Below are 27,146 nucleotides of genomic sequence, written 5' to 3'. Positions count from 1 at the left end.
AGAGGTTTTGAGATGGAAAGTGACTATATAAGAGGAACTCCTTCAAGTGGGTGGCTACAGCAACAGTCTTAATAACTAGTGAATTCCAGTGCTGCCTCTTAACCTTTGCTCCCTCACAATTAACAGGCTACTGGTGAGGGCAACTCCAGCACAATGTTTACAGAGGCTCTTACAGGCTACTATTACCTAATGCTCCTACCATTTTGCCAGAAGTCAGGAATAGCACATAGTGCACACCACAGGAAAACCTAGAGTCATGAAGCATGAGCTGTGAGTCAAGTGTTGTCATGTTATGCGTGACAAGGAAAGATTGTAATTTGGGGGACAATGCCAGTAGTCAATATGTGGGTGAAGCAGAAAGTAAGCTCCCCAGGTCAGAGGTGTGCAACTTTACAACCTCTGATACTTGAATGGGTAGTACACCTCCCTGGTTGTTGGCAGTCTAGCACAATACAGTATCATAAGAATGATAATGTGCTGCTGATATGATCAGAAGATTTACTGCAATAATGTATATAGATCTTTTTTTTTTTCTTTTAAACTATTCACCATTTCCCGCGTTAGCCGAGGTAGCGTTAAGAACAGAGGACTGGGCCTTTTTTGGAATATCCTCACCTGGTAACATGATTAATTGTACAACCCAAGGTCCCCATTTACGGGGCTTCAGCAGCTCGAGACTGCCCTCTAATAAAGAGGAAAATGACAGACACCTTTAGTGTATGATGTTCCTGAATGTGACTGCACTCCTTTCTGTCTACTGACAATTATATAACTTGGCCAAGGTGACTTTGCCTATATGTAGTAATACTATGTGCATGAGGTTGCATCGAGTGAAAAGTCATCTTTAAAAACAATGAATATTTAAGAGCACTCATGTCATAAACAAAATCTAAAGGAGTCCCCATTCCCATGCTACTGGAAAAAGCATATCCTTGGGCTTTAGGACCTTTCTCTTAAGAGCTCTTTGGATAATTCCATATGGGAGAAAGAATGCTGCCAACATATTCCCTGCGTATCTTAGAAGGCGACGAAAATCCTCCCTTCCTATATTACTTCCCAAAAGGAGGAACATAGCAAAGAGTGAAGTGAGGAATTTTCCCTCCAAGGCTCTGTCATCTGTTCTTGTTGCTATACTTATCACAAAGGAAATGACGAGCATGTGGGGCCTGGATGTGGAGATGGAGTTATGATTTCGGTGCATTGCATATGACAGCTAGAGACTGTGAGAATGAACATGACCTTTTTTGTTTGTCTTCTTGGTGCTACCTCACTGAAGCAGGGGGTTGTGGTGCTATTTCTTTGGGGGTAGTGTAGCACCAAGAATGGATGAAGGCAAGCAAGCATGAGTATGTACATGTGTGTATACGTCTGTCTGTATATGTCAATATGTATATGAGTGGATGGGCTATTCCCTGTTTGTTTCCTGGCACTATCTCTGACTTAAGAAAGGGTGATCTAGTTTGATAAATAGATGAATGCTATATTTTTTGATACACGTTCACCATTTCCTGCATTAGCAAGGTAGCATCAAGAACATAGGACAGCCCCAGAGGATGAATCTTCACAGCCCCCTTCTCAGTTCCCTCTTTTGGAAAAAGTAGAAACTGGAGGGGAGGATTTCTTCCCCCCAGCTCCCACTCATTTTAGTTGCCTTCTATGACATGCAGGGAATACGTGGTAGGTATTCTTTCTCCTCTGTCCCTGGGGAATATATATATTTATTTATTAATATTATTATTTATTATTATCAGTGAGGTAGCGCAAGGAAACAGAAGAAGAATAACCCATGCACTCACATACACACACACATATATATATATTTTATTTATTATACTTTGTTGCTGTCTCCCGCGTTAGCAAGGTAGCGCAAGGAAACAAATGAAAGAATGGCCCAACCCACATACATGTACATGTATATACATAAATGCCCACACATGCACATATACATACCTATACATTTCAACTTATACATACATATATAAACACAGACATACACATATATATACACCTCTACATATTCATACATGCTGCCTTCATCCATTTCCATCAACACCCTGACACACATGACATGGCACCCCTCCCCCTGCATGCGTGCGAGGTAACACTAGGAAAAGACAAAACAGAGGCCACATTCGTTCACACTCGGTCTCTAGTTGTCGTGTCTAATGCACCGAAACCACAGCTCCCATTCCACATCCAGGCCCCACAAAACTTTTCATGGTTTACCCCAGACACTTCACATGCCCAGGTTCAATCCATTGACAGCAAGTCAACCATGGTATATCACATCGTCCTAATTCACTCTGTTTCTTGCATGCCTTTCACCCTCTTGTATGTTCAGGCCCTGATCCCTCAAAATCTTTTCCACTTCATCCTTCCACCTCCAATTTGGTCTCCCACTTCTTGTTCCCCCCACCTCCGACAGATATATCCTCTTTTTCAGTCTTTCAATCTTTTTTCATTCTCTCCATGTGACCAAACCATTTCAATACACTCTCTTCTGCTCTCTCAACCACACTCTTTTTATTACCACACATCCCTTTTACCCTTTCATTACTTTCTCGATCAAACCACCTCACACCACATATTGTCCTCAAACATCTCATTTTTAACACATCCACCCTCCTCCGCACAACCCTATTTATAGCCCATGCCTTGCAACCATATAACATTGTTGGAACCACTATTCCTTCAAACATACCCATTTTTGCTTTCCGAGGTAATGTTCTCAACTTCCACACATTTTTCAATGCTCCCAGAACTTTTGCCCCCTCCCCCACCCTGTGACTCACTTCTACTTCCATGGTTCCATCTGCTGCCAAATCCATTCCCAGATATCTAAAACACTTCACTTCCTCCATTCAAACTTACCTCCCAGTTGACGTGTCTCTCAACCCTACTGTACCTAATAACCTTGCTCCCATTCACATTTACTCTCAGCTTTCTTCCTTCACACACTTTACCAAACTCAGTCAACAGCTTCTGCAGTTTTTCACCTGAATCAGCCAACAGCGCTGTATCATCAGTGAACATCTGACTCGCTTCCCAAGCCCTCTCATCCGTAACAGACTGTATACTTACCCCTCTCTCCAAAACTCTTGCATTCACCTCCTTAACAACCCCATCCATAAACAAACTAAACAACCATGGAGGCATCACGCACCCCTGCCGCAAACCATTCGCTGAGAACCAATCACCTTTCTCTTCCTACTCGTACACATGCCTTACATCCCTGATAAAAACCTTTCCCTGCTTCTAGCAATTTGCCCCCTCACCATATACTCTTAATACCTTCCACAGAGCATCTCTAACAACTCTATGATATGCCTTCTCCAGATCCATAAATGCTACATACAAATCCATTTGTTTTTCTAAGTATTTTTCTCATACATTCTTCAAAGCAAACACCTGATCAACACATCCTCTACCACTTTTGAAACTGCACTGCTCTTCCCCAGTCTGATGTTCTGTATATGCCTTCACCCTCTCAATAAATACCCTCCCATATAATTTCCCAGGAATGCTCAACAGACTTATACCTATGTAATTTAAACAATAACCTTTATCACCTTTGCCTTTGTACAATGGCACTATGCATGTATTCCGCCAATCCTCAGGCAGTTCACCATGAACCATACATACATTGAATATCCTCACCAACCAGTCAACAACACAGTCACCCCGCTTTTTAATAAATTCCACTGCAATACCATCCAGACCCGCTTCCTTGTCGGCTTTCATCTTCCATAAAGCTTTCACCACCTCTTCTCAGTTTGCCAAATCATTCTCCCTGACCATCTCACATCGCACACCACCTAGACCAAAACACCCTATATCTGCCTCTCAATCATCTAACACATTCAACAAACCTTCACAATAATCACTCCATCTCCTCATATCACCACTATTTGTTATTACCTCCCCATTAGCCCCCTTCACCAATGTTCCCATTTGTTCTTTTGTCTTACGCACTTTATTTAGCTTCTTCCAAAACATCATCTTATTGTCCATAAGATTTAATGATACTCTCTCATCCCAACTCTTATTTGACCTCTTTTTCAGCTCTTGCACCTTTTTCTTGACCTGCCTCTTTCTTTTATACATCTCCCGGTCATTTGCACTATTTCCCAACAAAAATCGTCCAAATGCCTCTCTCGTCTCTTTCACTAATAATCTTACTTCTTCATCCCACCACGCTACCCTTTCTAATCTGCCCACCTCCCACGCTTCTCATGCCACAAGCATCTTTTGCGCAAGCCATCCCTGCTTCTCTAAAGACATCCCATTCCTCCCCCACTCCCCTTACGTCCTTTACTCTCACCTTTTTTCCATTCTGCACTCAAATTACAGAGGTATAAGTTTGTTGAGTATCCCTGGGTAATTATATGGGAGGGTATTGATTGAGAGGGTGAAGGCATGTACAGAGCATCAGATTGGGGAAGAGCATCGTGGTTTCAGAAGTGGTAAAGGATGTGTGGATCAGGTGTTTGCTTTGAAGAATGTATGCGAGAAATACTTAAGACAGCAAATGGATTTGTATGTAGCATTTATGGATCTGGAGAAGGCATATGACAGAGTTTAAGAGATGCTCAGTGGAAGGTGTTAAGAATATATGGTGTGGGAGGCAAGTAGTTAGAAGCAGTGAAAAGTTTTTATCGAGGATGTAAGGCATGTATAGAAGCAGGATGAGAGGAAAGTGATTGGTTCTCAGTGAATGTTGGTTTGCAGCAGGGGTGCGTGATGGTTGTTTAATTTGTTTGTGGATGGGGTTGTTAGGGAGGTGAATGCAAGAGTTTTGGAGAGAGTGGCAAGTATGCAATCTGTTGTGGATGAGAGAGCTTGGGAAGTGAGTCAGTTGTTGTTTGCTGATGATACAGCGCTGTTGGCGATTCGGGTGAGAAACTGCAGAAGCAGGTGACTGAGTTTGGTAAAGTGTGTGAAAGGGGAAAGCGGAGAATAAATGTGAATAAGTGCAAGGTTATTAGGTACAGTAGGGTTGAGGGACAAGTCAATTGGGAGGTAAGTTTGAATGGAGAAAAACTGGAGGAAGTGAAGTGTTTTAGATATCTGGGAGTGGATTTGGCAGTGGATGAAACCATGGAAGTGGAAGTGAATTATAGGGTGGGGGAGGAGGCGAAAGTTCTGGGAGCGTTAAAAAAATGTGTGGAGGTCGAGAACGTTATCTTGGAAAGCAAAAATGGGTATGTTTGAAGGAATAATGGTTCCAACAATGTTATATGGTTGCGAGGCGTGGGCTATAGATAGAGTTGTGCGGAGGAGGGTGGATGTGCTGGAAATGAGATGTTTGAGGGCAATATGTGGTGTGAGGTGGTTTGATCGAGTAAGTAATGAAAGGGTAAGAGAGATGTGTGTTAATAAAAAGAGTATGGTTGAGAGAGCAGAAGAGGGTGTTTTGAAATGGTTTGGTCACATGGAGACAATGAGTAAGGAAAGATTGACAAAGAGGATATATGTGTCAGAGGTGGAGGGAACGAGAAGTGGGAGACCAAATTGAAGGTGGAAAGATGGAGTGAAAAAGATATTAAGTCATTGGGGCCTGAACATGCTGGAGGGCGAAAGGCGTGCAAGGAATAGCGTGAATTGGAACGATGTGGTATACCGGGGTCGACGTGCTGTCAATGGATTGAACCAGGGCATGTGAAGCGTTTAGGGTAAGCCATGGAAAGTTTTGTGGGGCCTGGATGTGGAAAGGGAGCTGTGGTTTCGGTGCATTATACATGACTGCTAGAGAATGAGTGTGAACGAATGTGGCCTTTGTTGTCTTTTCCTAGCGCTACCTCGCGCACATGCGGAGGGAGAGGGTTGTCATTTTATGGGTGACGGGATGGCGACGGAAATGAATAAGGGCAGATTATGAATTATGTATATGTCTGTGTGTGTATATATATATGTATACGTTTAGATGCATAGGTATGTGTGGACGTGTATGTATATTCATGTGTATGTGGGTGGGTTTTGCCATTCTTTCGTCTGTTTCCTTGTGCTACCTCGCTAACGCCGTAGACAGTGACAAAGTATAATAAATAGAATATAGAATAATATTTTTTTTTATTATACTTTGTCGCTGTCTCCCGCGTTAGCGAGGTAGTGCAAGGAAACAGATGAAAGAATGGCCCAACCCACCCACATACACATGTAAATACATACACGTCCACACACACACATATACATACCTATACATTTCAACGTATACATATGTATACATCACAAACATATACATATATACACATGTACATAATTCATACTTGCTGCCTTTATTAATTCCCGTCACCACCCCGCCACACATGAAATGGCAACCCCCTCCCCCGCATGCGCGCGAGGTAGCGCTAGGAAAAGACAACAAAGGCCACATTCGTTCACACTCAGTCTCTAGCTGTCATGTATAATGGATCGAAACCACAGTTCCTTTTCCACATTTAGGCCCCACAAAACATTCCATGGTTTACCCTAGACGCTTCGTATGCCCTGGTTCAATCCATTGACAACAGGTCAACACCGGTATACCACATCGTTCCAATTCACTCTGTTCCTTGCAAGCCTTTCACCCTCCTGCATGTTTAGGCCCTGATCGCTCAAAATCTTTTTCACTCCCTCTTTCCACCTCCAATTTGGTCTCCCACTTCTCCTTGTTCCCTCCACCTCTGACTCATATATCCTCTTTGTCAATCTTTCTTCACTCATTCTCTCCACATGACCAAACCATTTCAAATCACCCTCTTCTGCTCTCTCAACCACACTCTTTTTACTACGACACATCTCTCTTACCCTTTCAATACTTACTCGATCAAACCACCTCACACCACATATTGTCCTCAAACATCTCCTTTCCAACACATCCACCCTCCTCCGCACAATTCTATCTATAGCCCGTGCCTCGCAACCATATAACATCGTTGGAACCACTATTCCTTCAAACATGCCCATTTTTGTTTTCCGAGGTAATGCTCTCGCCTTCCACACATTTTTCAACACTCCCAGAACCTTCGCCCCCTCCCCGACCCTTTGACTCACTTCCCTTCCATGGTTCCATCCGCTACCAAATCCACTCCCAGATATCTAAAACACTTCTCCTCCAGTTTTTCTCCATTCAAACTTAGTCCCAATTGACTTGCCCCTCAACCCTAGTGTACCTAATAACCTTGCTCTTATTCACATTTACTTTCAGCTTTCTTCTTTCACACACTTTCCCAAACTCAGTCAGCAGCTTCTGCAGTTCCACCAGAGCTGTATATCAGCGAAAAACAACTGACTCACTTCCCAAGCTCTCTCATCCACATCAGGCTGCATCCTTGCCCCTCTATGCAAAACTCTTGCATTCGCCTCCCGAACCACCCTATCCATAAACAAATTAAATAACTATGGAGACATCACGCACCCCTGCTGGAAACCAACATTCACTGAGAATCAATCACTTTCCTTTCTTCATACTCGTACACATGCCTTACATCCTCGATGAAAACTTTTCTCTGCTTCTGATAACTTGCCTCCCACACCATATATTCTTAATACCTTCCACAGAGCATCTCTATCAACTCTATCATATGCCTTCTCCAGATCCATAAATGCTACATATAAATCCATTTGCTTTTCTAAGTATTTCTCACATACATTCATCAAAGCAAACACCTGATCCACACATCCTCTACCACTTTTGAAACCACACTGCTCTTCCCCAATCTGATGCTCTGTACATGCCTTCACCCCCTCAATCAATACCCTCCCATATAATTTACCAGGAATACTCAACATTTGTCTCCTTGACTTTGGATGCCGCTATTCCCTTGTAATTGCCTTTGGCGACGCCAAAAGGATTTAAATTAAACCTTCAATTTCCCTCTATGTTTATGGATGCCTTCAAGCCACTCTATTGGCCTTTGGCATCCCCAAAGGGCATTAAAGTAAACCTCCCATTTTTCTCTTTGCCTTTGGATGCCGCTATGCCCCTGTAATGGCCTTTGGCGCCGCCTAAGGGGATTTGAATTAAACCTTTAATTTCTCTTTATTTTTCGATGCCTCTCTATGCCACTCTATTGGCCTTTGGCATCCCCAAAGGGTCTTTTAAGTAAACTTTCAATCTGTCTCTCCCTTCAGATGCCGCTATTCCCCTGTAATGGCCTTTGGCGACGCCAGAGGGGATTTGAATTAAACCTTTAATTTCCCTCTATATTTTTGGATGCCTTCAAGCGACTCTGTTGGCCTTTGGCACCCCCAAAGGGGCATTAAAGTAAACCTTCCATTTTTCTCTTTTCCTTAGAATGCCGCTATGTCCCTGTGATGGACTTTGGCGCCGCTAATGGCGATTTGAATTAAGCCTTCAATTTCTCTTTATATTTTTCGATGCCGCCATGCCACTCTGTTGGATTTTGGCATCCCCAAAGGGTCTTTTAAGTAAACTTTCAATTTGTCTCTCCCTTTAGATGCCGCTATTCCCCTGTAATGGCGTTTGGCGCCGCCAAAGGGGATTTAAATAAAACTTTCAATTTCCCTCTATATCTTTGGATGCCTCCACGCCACTCTATTGGCCTTTGGCATCCCCAAAGGGGTATTTTGAAGTAAACCTTGCGTTTGTCTCTTTGCCTTTGGATGCCGTTATGCCGCTGTAAAATTTGTAAGACTTGATAACTATTTTACATCCATGTACAATACATTATTGAATTCTTTAAAGACGATGACATATTACTGCCTCTGTTTATATATTAAGCAGAGTTCTGACTGCTTGAGATTGCATGTGACTTTCAATATGCATGCATGTAACACAGTTACACTTTGATATCCTATTTTGTCTTAATGCATGTGTGTACGCATGCACATACAGTCTATCACAAGGTGAAAAAAATATGTTCTGATATATAGTGATCAATACTGTATTACACCAATAATTTGTTTCCTTTTATCACAATATTTAAGAAGAAGGTGAATTGTAAGATTATTTGGGAAATCTAAATTACCGTAAATTACCAGCACAAACTGAAGATAGGGTCATGACATACATACATAATTACTAATTCATATCAGCACTAGCAAAGAATTCTGTATAAGTTAACAAAAAGTCTGTTTACATTAAGTCTTATCATTGCTAAGGCAAAACATAACATTCATACCTCACAAAGTAGAATAAAGGACTCTATTCCCTGCAGAAATTATGGCAGATTTGAATATCTTGCAATTACTTTTAAGGTCTTCGTTTTCTTTGGTAGTTAAGCTCTGTTTCCCGTTTTCTAATTGTTCTTGATTCGCCCCCCAGATGGCGTTACTGCCAGCATCACAAGAATTAGTATGTCAAAGTCTTAAATTGCGCTTCTTAGTATATGTTTCTCGCTGAGCTCGGCCGCCATTTGTAGTCTTCTCTGTGTCGCTTCCAAAGATGGATGTGTTCTTACGCTCTGTATTTCAAGTCTGTGTTGCCTGATGTCTTGGTGTCTGCTCGTCTTCTTGGTAAGTAAGACTTTGCTCTAGCACGATGGCAATGTTTCTGTGCATTTTCCTTGAGAAGTGGGGCTTCCTTGAGCTTTTATTCCACGTATCAATTCGTAGGAAGGATTGCACTACTGCTTGCTAAGGTGCCATTTTGGTTTCGTTTAGAATGCCATGATCAACTCTCTTCTTTCAGCTTTCCTATCTTCCGTTAACCTTCACTGCTTTCTTTGGATTATTCACTTATATTCACATTTGGTGTGTGTTTATTGAACATATGTGAAGTGTGCTGCGTCTGGTAGACTTACATGTTTATTGCTTTTTAAGTGTGGAACAGTGCTTATAGGGGTGTTGTTTTTTCACTCAGTGAAGTGTTTACAAGGAAGTGTTTTTTTAAACTTAGTGCAATGCGTTGTTATGTTTCCGTGTGCACAGGGCTGGGATCAAAGTAAAGTGTATTACCTTCAGTGGCTCACTCTGAATATTGTTAGTGAGTCTAGCCCCCGCAGCAGTAGCACGGGAGCGAACACCGTTGCTTCGTTGCCAGCGAACTTCATTGGTTCGTGGGTTCTGAACCTTATAGTTCTACCGTTCTAATTTGCCAACCGAAAGGGCCAAAATTGGCCGCCAGCCACTTGAGAGCCCGAACAACAAGCTCTGTTCATGTTGTGAGCCAGTAACCAGTGTTAAGCGGCAGTGCTTCCTCTAGTGCGTCTGCCTAGTTCATAGACAAAGCCAATGAGATTCGCTGACCCTTGCGTTCTGCTTGGCTTTCAAGCCTTAGAATTGGGCTCCGCAAATTCTGGTAAATGTTGGGTTCTTTGCTGTTCTAGGATTTGCCAATTTTAGGTGCTTGGCGGCCTTAGTTGTGTAAAAAGCTTCAGTTCTCTAAGACTGTTTCAAAACGGCAAATTTTGAACATTGCTAAGGCCAATAAAACATCGATATATTCGTCTCGGTAATATAACCTTGCATATATGGAGTTTAGCGAAAAGAAAATAAGAATTCCAAAGTATCAACATGCTTAAAGACGTCAGATAGGCCAGCCATCACTACTCCCTAGCGGTGGTAGCCATAACTACATGCGCAGCGACATTGCGCAGGGTAATGTGCAATCGTTGCTGTTCCGACCACAGTCGCTTGCCAGCTACTGACATGTACGGAGTTGATGACGTTCTTTCAGAGCTAAGTTGTTACTGCTCCTCCATGCGTTGTCGCTACCCTTGCTATTGTTTTGAAGGTTTTTTTTGAAAGTTATCGTTCATCAGTGTATTTCGTAAGGAGGTTTTATGCAGAATTGATATTTTATTGACGGGTGTCAGCAGAAGAACTCCGCCTGGCCTTTGTGCGACCGGCTCCGCCCTGAAAACTTTATAAAACAATTGCCTCGTCTTTTTTTTTTTTTTTTTGGAGGAAGCTAGTTATTTCCCCCATTATCTAGGGTGGTTTGCCACTCCAGATTTTGAGGCTAGGCTCCTATAGGATGGACCCGGGTAAGCCATCCACTGGCCCCATAGGGGGTTAGTGGCGATGGATCGTCCATAAAAAGTAGCAGCGCTGATTTTGTTGATTTTGGCCCATGCGACCGGAGCAACGACTCTTGCTTCCCTCAGTCCCTTCCTTATCAGGAAGGTCTTTGATGGTTGGTCTAGCCCTCTTGAAACTGAAAGGAAACTGGTTAGTGGCGACTTGCTGATATATGTCAAGTCGACGAAACAGGTGGCGGAACTATTTTAAGTTGAAGAAGTTCCATCCATATTCATGAAGTTGTGGTCTCGATACCCATTGCCATGAATTTCTGCAGGAGAGTCATCTACTGCACTGATGTCATGGATATGTCGGAGGACGACATTGCCAACGAACTAGCAAACGAAGACGTTATCACTGCCTGCTCATCACCATATTTGTCGATCGCCAACGGCGTAGAACTCCCCTGTTTAACCTAACCTTCGGAAAAGCTCGGCTACCGGACAATATCTCTATTGGTTACATGCGATGTCAAGTTCATGCCGACATCCCGAATCCCTTACGTTGTTTTAGATGCCAGAAATTAGGTCACTCCTTCAAGTCTTGCACTCTTTCTGCTAAATGGGGGAGGGAAGTGTGCTAAGGAGGGTCATACCGCTGAGGATTGTATGGGTAATAGGATGTTGTGTGTTAACTGCGATGGCAACCACCCAAGCTGGGACCGGGCCTCACCCCGGTTCCAGTTTGAGAAGGCCGTCTGTGCAGTCAAGACACAAAATAACATCTCTTATGGTGAGGGTAGGAGGAGGGTTAAGAAGTCTCGTGAAACCTCTAAACTTAATGAATCCTACGCGTCGGCTTTGAAATGTGATCCGGTTATGCGAACAATGTCGACACAATCCTTGTGACACCCTGATCGTCAGTTCCAAATATCTAGCTCCACCTAACCCTACACCTACACCTAATGATAAATCCTATGCCAATACCACATCATCACTCCGTCCTACAGGATGGAAAAAGAACAAAACTAACTCATCTTTATACCTGACTAAACTTGGAATAAAACTACGTGGCACGTCATTGTTCCGGTACCTCCAACTAGGAGGCCTGTGGTTCACAGGTCTTCTTCGTTGGAGGACATAAACTTGGTGGATGCCAGACAATCCACATCCAGGGACCATGTATGGTCGCCTTGGGACTCGCCCAAATCTCGACATAAACGGGCTAAGAAACCTGGTCGGTTAAATAACTCTTAAACCAACACGTTCAATGTAATTTACTGGAATTGTAGTGTATAGGCCTTAGGCAAAAGCAAGCACAACTACAAATCAGTGCCAGCCTCGCTCTTCTGAACGATGGTAGTGGAACTCGTGTAGATGATCGGACTGGCAGTATCTCGGCAATTGATTTATCCTTGTCATCGCCGAATATACTTAACAGACTATTTTAACAAGAAAAACATCTGTTTTAACATTGTCAATGTACTCCATTGTCAATGTACTCTGGGACAAGAATACTATTGACAGAGAAACAGAATTTTTCCAGATGATGTGAAGTGGTTCGTTGGTGGTTCTCTGTGGTGAGGTTGGCTTCGGTGTGAGGCTCCTCCTCCTACTTAGCCTAGTCGCATGGTGGGTGGACATGTCCTCACGTTAGACGGTCGGACTTGAGAGGAGGTGGTTTACATTTTGGGGCAGCTGCGCCATGGGGTTGAGCCGGCGGACGTCCAAATGAATGATCATCATCTATGTACATGACGTGGTGGTGGAGGACTATCTTTCGTCTGTCCTATCTCTTCACACTCTTGGGTAAACTGCAACTGTGGCTGCTGTGCCGACTGAGGCTGTGTTTGCCGCCACTTTGGCTCATTACCCACAAAATCTTTTTTCCCGTTATTTCTAATTACAATTCATCTTTATCATGTGATTACAGTTTATCTTTTTCTATTTTTTATTGAAATAGGTATTTAGGTGTAACTTAAATCACGTACTAGATAGGATTACAGGTCCTAATGACCTTCCTCATAGGTCGATGGCCGTAAATGCCAACAAACAACAAACGTAGTCTGCCAGCTTCGTGGTCTCCGCTTGGAGTTGATTGCTCTATAAAAAAGAGGTTTTATTTATAGCCAGGTTAATGAGTCATGGGAGACCATTGGCTGTAACCACTGGTGAAGCCATAGACTATATAATTAATTCAAATCACAATAAAGCGATGATTTTTCCTGATTCTCTTTCTGCTCTAAAAGCAATAGGAGCTGAATATACAGATTCCTGTGAATTTCAGGGCAAAATTATTAATAAACTAAATTCATGTGAGAAAGATGATATCTTGATCTGGGTGCCTGGTCATTGACTGGTCAACTATAGGTGAACATGGTGGAAGTGTGGACAACTCTAGTTCCTACAGCAAGAAAAATGTAGATTAAAGTAATTTGTCTGAAACTTTGGTTTATATTACGATTCGTTCAGGCAACAGCTTTTAATTGTTCACAGTCTTTTGGAACGTCTGACCCCGCCATATAGGTTATTACAGTTATATGGTGTTGCTAATTAGCAGTTTAGCTCAATATGGGAATAATGACTACCTACCCTTTGTATTTGCAGTATACAAACAATAAGAGACGAGCTTTTGAAGCTCCTTTTGCTGGTAAATGATGACATACGATTGCATCTTGTTTACCCTAAAGTTTCACAGAACAAGAATTGTAAAGATAACATTACTAGCGAGAGGTTTTTGTCCTCGCTGTTGCCACCAGTTTGAAGCATATATTTGAAGATGGATGATAATAGATTAAACTATAATGTACCCATGACTTCAAATCTATCATGACCCACACACAAACATTGGTAGATGTTACATACAACATGTCGTAATTTAACTTAATGTCAATAGAAAAATATGCCTTAATGTGTTCCAGCTGAAATGAAAATTAAGACACCGTTTATTTCCAGAATTCCAGTCAAACAACGGGTTGGATATGATGACCTTCCGTCTACCGTCGAGGACCACGTCACCCTCAGTCGCCTGCTGACGTCGCAAGAGGGAGGGAGGAAGCCGTCATGAGAGCACTCAAGTGTCTTCCCTCAAGGAGGGTGGTACCTCCTTCACGTGTAAGTTTGGTAGTGGGGTAAACCTTCGTCAAGGAGGGTGGTACCTCCTTCACGTGTAGGTTTGATAGGGGGTAAACCTTCGTCGAGTCAAGGAGGGTGGTACCTCCTTCACGTGTAGGTTTGATAGGGGGTAAACCTTCGTCGAGTCAAGGAGGGTGGTACCTCCTTCACGTGTAAATTTCATAGGGGGGTAAACCTTCGTCGAGTCGAGGCGTGAACCACCGACATAAAAGATTGACATGGCGGTATGTGGCAGACTGGGACCCTCCCTGTGACTTATGTCACGATAGGGAGCATTTGGTTCCTCAGGGAGCGCTATGCTCTCATGGTATTGTTAGCAGGGAGGCCAATAATTTTGTGTCGGAGAGTGAGTTGCCGTAGCACCCTAGGGAGGGAGGGAGAGAGAGAGAGACATTAAACCCCGCGCGTAGCAGCAAGACTGTTGCGTGTTAGCGAAGGACTCGCTCGTTGTGTGTCATGCGTCTTCGTCTGTCTTTGAGTGATCCGCCGCCGTGTATCAGGAAGGGACGTGCCAGATGCGCCAGGATATGAGGTGCAGACGCATGTCAGCTGGTGAGATCGTCGTTTGAAATTGAACGGCTTTGATTTTAGAGGAGGAGTCGGGCGTTGTTGTCATTGCTGAGGGAGGAGAGAACCTCTCGTCGTGTGCCAGAGAACAACAGACCGCCGTGGTAAACTATCGTACATCGGGGCATGAGCCCACGACGTGTGGTCGAATCGAAGCCACTGACATCTGTCAGGGAGTGAGTAGCTTTCCTCCACCGTCAGGTAGGAAGCCGCCCTTGTGTGCCAGGGAGTTAGTGGGAACACTGTGTCCTAGAGTGAGGTGCCAACATGTGCTAGAGAAAGAGCCAGAGAATCTGTCAGTGTGAACAGCCATTCTTTGCCACGGTAGTTTGTTAGGAAGTGAGCATCAGCGGTTTTGTGTTGTCGCCACTGTAGTAGTGTGAGGTAGGAAGCCAGCCTTGTGCATCAGGGCGTTAGTCATGTATTGTGTCATGGTGTGAACTACGCACGTATGTTACAGACAAAACCACCGACGTGTTTTTGCCTCTGAAGCGTGTGTGTGTTAGGCAGGAAGTAATTGTAACGGAGTTAGGCCATGTAGTGTATCTGGGAGTGAGCTACCGACGTGTATCAGACACGAAGCCACTGACGTCTACCAGGGAGTGAGCAGTGTTTTTAGTGTGTCAGGTAAGAAGCCATACCGTTGCGTGTAAGAGAGAGAGAATCGAATTTGGTTTGCCATGACGTGAGCTACCGACACACTTGTGTTAGAGACGAAGCTCATCGATGACTGTTGGAGAGTGAGCAAAGTTTTTGAGTTGGTCGAAGTAACGTGTGTTGAAGTAAGCTACCGACATGTATCACAGACTGAGCCACCGACGCCTGTCGAGAGTGAGTAACGCTTTCTTTTCACATTTGTAGTGTGTAAGGTAGGAAGACGCAATGTATGTATAAACGAATTAGTCGAAGTAGATTGTCGAGGAATGAACCAACGACGCCAAACTAAAGCGTCCCTTTAGGACATTTGTTATAGCTAATGCCAGACGACTATTTTCCATTTGCATGGTTTATGGGGCCTGGATATAGCAAGGGAGCTGTGGTTTCAGTGCATCATACATGATTAACTAGTTAGAGACTGTGTGTGAACGAATGTGGCCTTTGTTGTCTTTTCCTAGTGCTACCTCGCGCACATGCGGGGGGAGGGGGTTGTTATTTCATGTGTGGCGGGGTAGCGACGAGAATGAATGAAGGCAGACAGTATGAATTATGTACATGTGTATATATGTATATGTCTGTGTGTGTATATATATGTATACGTTGAGATGTATGGGTATGTATATACATGTGTATGTGGGTGGGTTGGGCCATTCTTTCGTCTGTTTTCTTGCGCTACCTCGCTAACGCGGAAGACAGCGACAAAGCAAAATAAATAAATATAACAAAAGTAATTTTCCTGCATGGAATTTTAATAAGATACGCATGTAGCACAAGTACATGGAATACTAGTAAGTATATAGCTAAAAACGAACGTTACAGAACAAAATGCCATGCAAGTCATTTCACTGGATTGAGACAACGCCTTGCGATGCAATGAAGCCCAGCTTCTGCTTCGAGATGGCCGACGAGCGCGTTCATTCCAGAACCGAAAATTACTGTGTTTCTGGCTCATACGGTCATTTCCTGGGTTGTTGTGGTGAGTGACAGTATCGCCTTAAGGGTTCCGGGAAGTGTAGTGGTGGAGGAGGCTTCAGGGGACTAGGGAAGAGGTAAGGTACTGGTCACTGAGATACTCGGGGTAAAACTCAAAAGGTGAGGATATGTGACGACAGGTGACAGGTCGCCGTCTCGGTGGCTGCCAGCTGGCTTCGTGCTCCCGGCTCGGAGTTTGATGATGTTTACATAAACAAAGGCCATTTTTCTAGCCAGGTTTGAGTAACATTTGGAGATTAATGGTTGTAGCCAATGTAGAGTGAGTGGTGAACTATAGTGAGGTGTACTTAATGTAATTTCCACAGCTAGAAAATGTAGAGAACATATGAACTCGATAGACAGAGATTTCGAAGTATTTTACCTATTCACTCGGGTGACAGTTTATGATCGTTCGTCCCCAACGCGTAACCCGCCATTCACGTTATTACAGTAAACATTTGAATGACTTTTTTTTTTAGATTAGCAATATACAAACAGTAACAGACAACTGGTACTTTTGACTCTTCATGTTGCCAGTGAAAAATTAGAAACTGTGAGAGTTCGCCGTACTGCCGAACCTCCCCTACACTTGGCAACTCCACGCGTTCTCACACCTGCGAACCACAATAATAACGATACATTTTCATTATAATTATCTATTTCTGGGGAGCTTACATTAGATTTTCATAGGCTACGGTCGTCTGGGCGGGAAGCTACTGCGCTGGATTACGGTGAGGATGGCTGGAATAGGCGGGTGAGTGGTGGCTACTGTACTGGATCATTGGTGAGGTATGGTAGGGTTGGTCAGCCGCTACTCCACTGGGTTACGGTGAGGTAGGGTAGAATAGTCGGCAGTGGTGGCTACTATACTGGGTCAGGGTGAGGTGAGGTGGCCCAGGATAGGCCGGTGAGTGGTGGCTACTGTACTGAGTTATGGTGAGGTAGGCGAGGGTCGGCTGTACAGGGAGCGGCAGCCAGCTCGTCTGTCTACTGGATCGCGGTGAGGTATGCCAGGGTCCGCTGGCCGGGGAGCGGCAGCTCGTTTACTGGATCGCGCCAACGGACCATGGCAGCGAACGCCCGACCGAGGGGGCTCCTCTGCGTGGAAATCGTCTTCGCAGGGAGCAATACCGTAAGATATAGCGGCTTTACGAGCAGAATATGTCGTTGGCCGCTGGACAGGTCTTGAAATGCGAGTGGGAGGTACTGCCAACTACGGTTGGGCCGGAAACCCTCTACCCCTTCGAGTGAACCCGGGAAAGTGTCTGTCCCTCACCATGGAGGTCGACGGCAAGCGTAAGACTACCTGGTATGTCATCAAAGGTAGGACGTTCCAAGTCTTGTGCAGCGTTATCGGCTCCACGAGTGCTAAGGATGACTATAAGTACCTTAGAGTTCTCGTTGGGGCAGGAGGCAGGAGCAAGTCCTACGGCGCCTTGCGAGAGGAGGAGCTACTTTAACATCACTAGAGCCCCTCCAAAATCTCAACAGAGAGTTGGTGCTGGGGCAAGTCTAAAAGACGCAGCTAGCACATATTTTTACACTCGGCAGCAGGAGATGGTGGGTTTGGTATACCAGATTTTGTCTCAACCATTCGGCTGAATAAACAAGCCAGGTTCGAGAAGCTACTTACCTCGTCAGACCCGGTGATTCAGATGGCGGTCCGGGAGCCTGCAGTCATGAGCAAGCTGCACCGCTGGTCCGGCTCCGCGTGCATTGCTGGTCGACAGACAAATGACTAAGTTCGAACGCCATCGCGCATGGAGGGCCCGTCTGATCAGTGATGTTGGCGGAGAGGGTCTCACTCCATCTGCTACCGTGCCTCAGGTCGGCAGGTTGGGTAAACAGTCGGAACCGTTTTCTAATCGGTGCTGATTACGTGAAAGCCGTCCAAGTAAGGATTGATGCTTTGCCTACCCCCGCCAGGGCTGCCAGAGGCCGGCCCGAGAACAACTGCCTCTGTGACACTTGTCAGAAGCCCGATACGCTTGGGCATATCTCTCAGGTATGCCCACGTACCCACGGGGGTAGAGTGAAGCTGCAAGATAACATTTGTGTCTATTTGGCTGGCTGGTTGAGGCAAAAAGGTTACGCAGTGGTTTGCGAGCCTCGCATCCTATTGCGGGGTCCTTTAGAAAGCCGAACATCGTGGCTTCCAAAGGCATAGAGGCGTTTATCATAGATACACAAGTCCCTGGTGTTCGCTTCGCGTACACAAGTTCCTGGAGTTCGCTTCGCGTACACAAGTCCCTGGTGTTCGCTTCGCGTACACAAGTTCCTGGAGTTCGCTTCGCGCTCTCTACTGCGTACCAAAAAAGTACAGCTATTACGGCACCTCGGAAGTCCTTCAGGACGTACGGGATCTCCCTGGCAAAGACACCGTGCGAGTAACATCTGCCACTGTTAACTGGCGTGGCGGTATGGTGCCAAGAGAGTGCGAGTGCTCTCAGAGGGTTTGGGCTTTCCTTGAGGTGTGTTCCGTGAAAGCCCTAACCTAAAACCCAGTCCCTTCACAGGATGTGGTCCAAGAGCACAGGTTAAGAGTCAGTTGCCGGCCTTGTCCATCTAATGTCGGCCCTAGGGCTAGAGAAGGTGTTTCCCCCTTGTGTGCCTGTGGTAGGCGAGACTTGGTCGTCCCTTGGTCGTACCAGTTCCTGAGGCTGGTTTGACGTGGAGGGAAGTGGACGTCTCGGCAGGGCTAGTCTGCTAGTCTCGTTCGTCAGGTCTCACTGGAAGATGAGCGGGGTTGGGGATGGGGGAGGATATTCTGTGTAAGGTAGGGTACGGTGCATCCGAACCATCATCTGACTGTCACCTCTCCACTTCGACCTTTTGCTAACAGCAATTTTATCTGCCATCTTCACCTTAGTATGTCCATACACATCTTCCTTCAAATTGACAACTTCCTGCACTCTCCAAACTTTGTGTCTTACCCACTTTACTCTGCACAGTAGTTAGCTTGTCCTGCACTAACCATCACTATGTGGGAATCGATGTTGAATAACTTCTTGAGTTTGAAGGGAATGTATTTGGGAAGAGTAACTACCCCAGGTTGCTAGTGATAACATAGTTGTCAAAAAGTGCCACTAGCGCCATCTTACCGATAAGCTAGTAACTTGTAAACGAAAACGTGTATGGAGACGATTAGGGTAAACGTAACTAACTTGCTAGTCATACATTATACAAAATGTGATTGATGAATGGTTAGGGTAAACCTAACTAACATGCAGGTGATAATTCATAGAATATATGGTTCATGAAATAGTTACCAGTAGACTCCGTCTCCGGACGAGGAGGCCATTGGACCCCGTCTCCAGACGTGGAGGCTAGTGGATCCCGTCCACTCAGGGAGGCGAGGTCGTAGGATATCTCTTTGACAGTCTGATGAAAACTGATTCATCCAGTCTCAACACACACACACACACACACACACACACACACACAATTGATGAAAGATACCAATTCGTCTTCATATTCGTACTGTTGTATCTACTATTGTTTCACAAAATCTACACATTCGTTTTGCACTTGTCTTTATTTTCATATCTATGATGTCAGGTACTTGGGAAGTATATTACCGTGTCATCTACATCAGAGATCAACTGGGGTTATCACCAGTCTGAGTTGCTTAATACCTATTTAAATGGAGCTTGAATTTTCAACGCTACTTTTATCTTCTGGTTTGTTAGTGATTGTTTAACCGCCCTAGAGCAGGTGAAGAGGACCCTGCAGTAGGTTAACACCAATTCAAGTCATTAGACTTCTGGACTGTTTAATAGCTTATCAATTGTTCTTATGAACTGAAGAAGCTGAGTTGATCTCGAGTCGACATCCAGCACCGGCCACAGGGATAATGGCCAGCCTTACTCCTCTTGCAAGGAGGGAGGGTGTTTGGCGGTGTCATGATGGGCACTTTATTTACTAATGCTTTTTAAAGACTATATTCCCAAGGAGATCCCACCTTAGTGTGGCAACGATATCATAAACAAACTGGATGAAGTCATGCACTATGTGACGGCAACCAAGCCATAACAATGGTTTTTTTTGTTATACATTTAGAACAGGATTATATAGGCTCTAGAAATAAAGAAAATATTTGTCCGGAATGTTCATGGAATTATGGTCGCCAAGGTTATATCTGTTTACTCGCGTCCTGGTTAACGTTTCGGAGGGTTGTGCCTTAACCGTCTCGTAAACTTCTCTCTTAACTTTTTGGTAATAGTTCATAGGCGAGGAGCGGTACTTGGTCTTGTTAGATTTAATTGACATTGCCTTCCAAACATTCATGTATCGTAGCTAGATGGGAAAGAAATCAACTGCAGTAATTGAGAGGGTTGAGCGGTACAACAACATTTCCTACGATCCGGCAACATCTATTTCGTCGTTCTTCGTATCAAACACAAAGTCCTTTGAGTATTGTATACAACCTAGTCGTAGATAAAACAGTGCCTCTACCACGAAGTTCTTTAGAAGGTTAGTAACTACGGTTAAAGTTGAAATGGAAAAGAATTGTTAAGTCAACTTGAAGGTAGAACCCTTGCGATAGTTGGCATGATTTAGATGGAAATGGTGATTCACTGTGCTTGTGAGGTGTTTGCAGGTGGATGATTATCACAGTAAACGAGGAGACTGGAGTGGGTAAAGGGATTCATCATAGCAAGTACGTTCATAGTTTTCTATACACGAAAGCAAGACTCCTTGCTCCTAACAGCTTATAGCTGTAGTTTCCTTCATTTCATAATTACCCCAACTGGTGCAATTGGTCCTTCCACTTATATTATCAAGAACTGTTACAGATGTACCTGAAACAAGCACTGTATTATCCCACCAAGGAACTGGAAGTTCCGACTCTTGTCGAGAAAACAGTTTTAGCGAAATCACTGTCACGTTAAGGATAATTCTAACAATACAGAGAAAAGTTTTGGACGTAGTCTGAACCCCAGGAAGTATGGTAATAATTGGAAACCTTTCGTACTTAGGCAAGTTTGGATAATTCAGTTTTACTATATTTCATTCCATATATATATATATATATATATATATATATATATATATATATATATATATATATATATATATTATTTATTATTTTGCTTTGTCGCTGTCTCCCGCTCCTGCGAGGTAGCGCAAGGAAACAGACGAAAGAAATGGCCCAACCCACACACATGCACACACACACACACACGTCCACACACGCAAACATACACACCCACACATCCCAACGTACACACATATATACACACACAGAGACACATATACACACATGCACACAATTCACACTGTCTGCCCCTACTCACCCCCATCGCCACCCCGCCACACACGGAATAACATCCCCCTCCCCCTTCATGTGCGCGAGGCAGCGCCAGGAAAAGACAACAAAGGCTCCATTCGCTCACACTCAGTCTCCAGCTGTCATGCAACAATGCCCGAAATCACAGCTCCCTTTCCACATCCAGGCCCCACAGAACTTTCCATGGTTTACCCCAGACGCTTCACGTGCCCTGATTCCATCCATTGACAGCACGTCGACCCCGGTATACCACATCGATCCAATTCACTCTGTTCCTTGCCCGCCTTTCACCCTCCTACATGTTCAGACACCGATCGCTCAGAATCTTTTTCACTCCATCCTTCCACCTTCAATTTGGTCTCCCACTTCTCCTCGTTCCCTCCACCTCTGACACACATATCTTCTTTGTCAATCTTCCCTCACTCCTTCTCTCCACGTGACCAAACCATTACAATACACCCTCTTATGCTGTCTCAACCACGCACTTTTTTATTACGGCACATCCTTCTCACCCTTTCATTACATACTCGATCAAACCACCTTACACCACATATTGTCCTCAAACATCTCATTTCCAACACATCCACCCTTCGCACAACCCTATCAATAGCCCACGCCTCGCAACCATATAACGTTGTTGGAACCACTATTCCTTCAAACATACCCATTTTTGCTTTCCGGGATAATGTTCTCGACTTCCACACATTCTTCAAGGCTCCCAGGATTTTCGCCCCCTCCCCCACCCTATGATCCACTTCCGCTTCCATGGTTCCATCCGCTGCCAGATCCACTCCCAGATATCTAAAACACTTCACTTCCTCCAGTTTTTCTCCATTCAAACTTACCTCCCAATTGACTTGTCCCTCAACCCTACTGTACCTAATAACCTTGCTCTTATTCACATTTACTCTCAGCTTTCTTCTTTCACACACTTTACCAAATTCAGTCACCAGCCTCTGCAGTTTCTCACCCGAATCAGCCACCAGCGCTGTATCACCAGCGAACAACAGCTGACTCACTTCCCAAACCCTCTCATCCACAGCATACTGCATACTTGCCCCTCTCTCCAAAACTCTTATATTCACCTCCCTAACAACCCGTTCCATAAACAAATTAAACAACAATGGAGACATCACTCACCTCTACCGCAAACCGACATTCACTGGAAACCAATCACTTTCCTCTCTTCCTACTCGTACACATGCTTTACATCCTCGATAAAAACTTTTCATTGCCTCTAGCAACTTACCTCCCTCACCATATACTCTTAATACCTTCCACAGAGCATCTCTGTCATATGCCTTCTCCAGATCCATGAATGCTACATACAAATCCATTTCTTTTTCTAAGTATTTCTCATACATTCTTCAGAGCAAACACTTGATCCACACATCCTCTACCACTTCTAAAACCACATTGCTCTTCCCCAGTCTGATGCTCTGTACATGCCTTCACCCTCTCAATCAATACTCTCCCATATAATTTCCCAGGAATACTCGATAAACTTATACTTGTGTAATTTGAACACTCGCCTTTATCCCCTTTGCCTTTGTACAATGGTACTATGCATGCATTCCGCCAATCCTCAGGTACTTCATCATGAGCCATATATACATTGAATATCCTCACCAACCAATCAACAACACAGTCACCTCCTTTTTTAATGATTTTCACTGCAATACCATCAAAACCCGCCGCGTTGCCGGCTTTCATCTCCCGCAAAGCTTTCACTACCTCTTCTCTGTTTACCAAATCATTCTCCCTAAACCACTTACTTCGCCTACCACCTTGACCAAAACACCTTATATCTGTCACTCTTATCTTACACATTCAACAAACCTTCAAAATACTCACTCCATCTCCTTCTCACATCACCGCTACTTGTTATTACCTCCCCATAAGCCTCCTTCACCGATGTTCCCCTTTGTTCTATTGTCTTAAGAGCTTTATTTACCTCCTTCCACAATTTTGCGCGTGATCAAGTATACTCCTATTAGTCCACGGGGAAAATGAAATACGATGAGTTCCCAAGTGCACTTTCGTCTAATAATCACATCATCAGGGGAGACACGGAGAGAAATATAACAGTCAGTTGATATACAACGAAGAGACGTAACTAGGACGCCATTTGGTAAACATGCGATTGTCCAAGACAATATATATAGCTGATGAAAGTGGATGAGAAGCATAATATTTGGTAGGAGTGATGTGCTGGGTCGACGATGATACACAGTATAAAGCGATCCCGTGATAGTATGTAGGTGATAGTAGGGAATGCTATGAAGGTCAGGATATGATGAGATGCAATATCATGCGATCACATGATAATGTATGATAGTGGGGAAGGACGTGAAGGTCAGGATGATGAAAAGATATGACATTAATGGAAGTGGTGTATATATGACAAAGCTTTTCAGAGCTCTTGGCTAAGAGACTCATCATTCGAAAAAAAAAAGATAGTTTTAGAAGTGAAAAATGATCACACGAAGGCTCGCTGTAAAGTGTGTAAGACTGAGGTTAGATCCCATTGAACTGATTTGATAAAACCTGGTGAATCAGTCAAGCACAGATAAAACATGTTAAAGATAAGTCACAAACAAATGTATATGGAAAACTGCTGTCTCGAAGGGAGAAAAAGTCCCAAAAATTTGAACTACAGCTTTCAGTGTATGTTGCTCGTCATTCATCACATAATTTCACTTAATTACTTTTGTGATCTTTTTAAGAGAGTTCTGACCTTCAATTCAAGCTCATAAGAGTGTCAGACTCCACAGAACAAAGTGTACTGCCTTAATCAAGAAAGTGATATCACCAGTGTTTTTGAAAGAGCTAGTAAGTAACATGCATGCAAGCTACCCGACCCTTTGATCATAGTTGACTCAACTGGCATGGCATGCGCAAAGCACTTGTGTGTGTACATGTTCGGTTTTACAGTGCAAGACTCGGTAAGATGACTCCTCACTTCGTGAGACATATCCCAGTTACGCCCACTATAGCAGCAGCAGAAGAGGCCTTGTATCAGCACATCACAGATTATTATCTGGAAATTGGGAATTATCAGGTTCCCTTCCTTGGTCTTTTTATTTTTTTTTTACCTATGGGAGAAATATTGGCGTAAGTCTCTCTCTGGGAGCGGGGGGCTGGAAATCCTCCCCTCTCGGGTTTTTTTTTTTTTCTTTTTTCCAAAAGAAGGAACAGAGAAGGGGGCCAGGTGAGGATATTCCCTCTAAGGCCCAGTCCTCTGTTCTTAACGCTACCTCGCTAATGCGGGAAATAGCGAATAGTATGAAAAAAAAAAAAAAAAAATATATATATATATATATATATATATATATATATATATATATATATATATATATATATATATATATACTCTGTATACCAGATGTATACCACTGCTATATACCATAAGTACATCAAGGGTAATGAGGGAGTACACATGCCTCTGTGTGAGGTTAGGTTAGGGGTAGTACACCAGCACACTCTAGCTGTCACCAAGTTAAATCTGTGGGAAGCCTCGAGTCATGGTGAGAGGCGACGATCCCGGGAGATGACGACCACAGATAAGTCATCAGTTGACCCATTGATAAGGTATCCAAGCCGTGAGGTGGTGGGAGAACCCCGGCTGATATCTGCCTCCAGTGTTGCAAGCTTTTCATAACCTCCCACTGCGAAGTTAGATGAAGTGAATAGCCAGCTTCTCTGTGCGATTAGTATATCATATACGTATTTGTGTGTGTGTGTGTGTGTGTGTGTGTGTGTGTGTGTGTGTGTGTGTGTGTGTGTGTGTGTGTGTGTGTGTGTGTGCATATTTGCCATTTTCAGCCTTAGAGAAGTAGCTTCAAGAACAGAGGACTGAGCCTTAGAGGGGAGAATCCTCAGTTAGCCCCCTTCTCTGTTACTTCTTTCGGAAAAGTAAAAAATGAAGGGGAGGATTTCCAGCTCCCCGCTCCCTCCCCTTTTAGTTGCCTTCCACGACACGCAGGGAATACGTGGGAAGTATTCTTTCTCCCCTATCCCCAGGGATTCTGTATATATGAAGGTGAAATCGCACTTCAGTAGGCGTTCATACAGTTTTATTTCACATGTAATTTTTCTATACATGTGGCACGAATTGTTTCGTGAAGACAATCCACCTCAAGTGCCAGTACTTAACAAAGTTATTTAAATCCCACTAGATTTTCGCCGTCCAACCCCAATCCTGCCAGGCCAACCAAGCATTGTCTGCTTTGTGTGGTCGAAACCGTTGTAAGGGAGAGTGATTAAGGGAGGGGTTACGTGGCGGGGGGTTGACCTAAGTAGCTGGGTGGGTCTCGAACAACTTTTTTTGTGTTTTTATGTTTTGTCCATTCTCTCATAAGGATTTGGTTAATGCTAGGATGGGCTTTAAAGTTCCCAAAGGGCAAATTAAAGTTCTTAGCAATCGAGATAGATTCAGTGACGTTACGTGTGGCATAGTCAGCAGAGAGGTATAGATTGACGGGATTTACGAGATCTATGGGATGATCATTTTCATGACAATGTTCAGCGATCGCAATTTTGTGGTCATTCCTCCGTAGTGAATGTCTGTGCCAATAACACCTCGCCGTTACAGTTTTACCAGTCTGACCTGCATGGATATATTTACATGCCTTGCATTTGAGGGAGTAAATACTCTAAGTTGTTGCATGGTTTGGCCTACTATTTATTAAGGTCTTGCTGATGGTATTATTGTACTGGAAAGCGAAATTGTAAGCACTGATTTTTAAAACATGTCTTAGATTAGTTAAGTTGAGAGAATAGGGCGACATGACACATTTAGACATCCTTATTTGTCACGTCTTTGTGACAAGAAGCATGAAATGTCTTCCTAGCTTTCCAGTAAGCTTTCTTCACAAACTAATATGGATAATATAACTGCATAAAGATAAAAGTTAGCTGGTTGAGGTTGGTAGGCCTGCGACACGTCCAGTACGAATGGTGGATATTTTGCTGTTATCTATGCAGGTTTTGTAGTTGAGTTGTGGAGCAAGGTTGTATATATGGTGCACAGAGAGTATTTGATTGTTTTGATATGGGGAATTCTCGGCAGTGAGGAAAACTGCAAATTTTTGACAAGAATTCGTGTTAGGGTCTCGGCGTCGTCTAGGGACGCTGGCCGTGAGAGAGGATGCACAATACCCAGATGTGTATAGCTGGTTCTGGCCTGCTGCATTGTGTCACGGACGGACGGACGCACTGAGGCCAAGGGAACCAACTGGTAGGGAGAAGAAATGTGTCAGGGTCGCCTTAACTAAATACTCTGGTTGGGCTCCAGATGTGAATTATACTAGGATAGTGAAGCAGAAAACCTGTGGAGTTAGATTTGGAGCTTGACTTAGAGGGTGAACGAAGTGGTGCTGGTACTAATGAAGAAGTTCGTGGACGAAGGCAGTTTCGGGTAAAAGTGTGTGAACTGTTTTGACTGACTGGCATAGTAAGCTTTGACCACATTTGACCTGAGTGCGTTGTGACGAATTAAGAAAAGTTACCTGGTATTTGTGTGTTGGGAGCGAACACCCTTGCCTGGCAGGATAGAGAACAATTTATGAACTTTTGGAAATCTTTTATTCAATGTTGGAAATCTTTTATTTAATATCGTGACT

At 43.9% G+C, this 27,146-nt stretch overlaps 1 protein-coding gene across 6 annotated transcripts in view; it reads left to right on the top strand.

Annotated features, from left to right (window-relative positions):
- Positions 1–9,374: 9,374 nt before the first annotated feature.
- Positions 9,375–27,146, top strand: part of LOC139759985 (cytochrome P450 3A11-like) — a 40,887-nt gene continuing 23,115 nt past the window's right edge. Inside the window, exons 1-2 of one of the 6 annotated variants that reach the window (XM_071682725.1) lie at positions 9,375–9,456; positions 13,857–14,015. In XM_071682725.1, coding sequence (XP_071538826.1) covers positions 13,965–14,015 — 51 coding nt within the window. In that variant the 5' untranslated portion in view covers positions 9,375–9,456; positions 13,857–13,964. Of the gene's footprint in view, positions 9,457–13,856; positions 14,016–14,167; positions 14,189–20,558; positions 20,706–20,814; positions 20,893–27,146 lie in introns of those variants that run through there. The other 5 variants (XM_071682731.1, XM_071682728.1, XM_071682727.1 and 2 more) reach the window with 5 other exon arrangements.

This window comes from Panulirus ornatus, chromosome 34 (genome assembly GCF_036320965.1).
Source record: "Panulirus ornatus isolate Po-2019 chromosome 34, ASM3632096v1, whole genome shotgun sequence".
Classification (NCBI taxonomy): domain Eukaryota; kingdom Metazoa; phylum Arthropoda; class Malacostraca; order Decapoda; family Palinuridae; genus Panulirus; species Panulirus ornatus.
The sequence above is the reverse complement of the archived record's forward strand: the minus strand, read 5'-3'. Positions and strand labels throughout refer to the sequence as shown.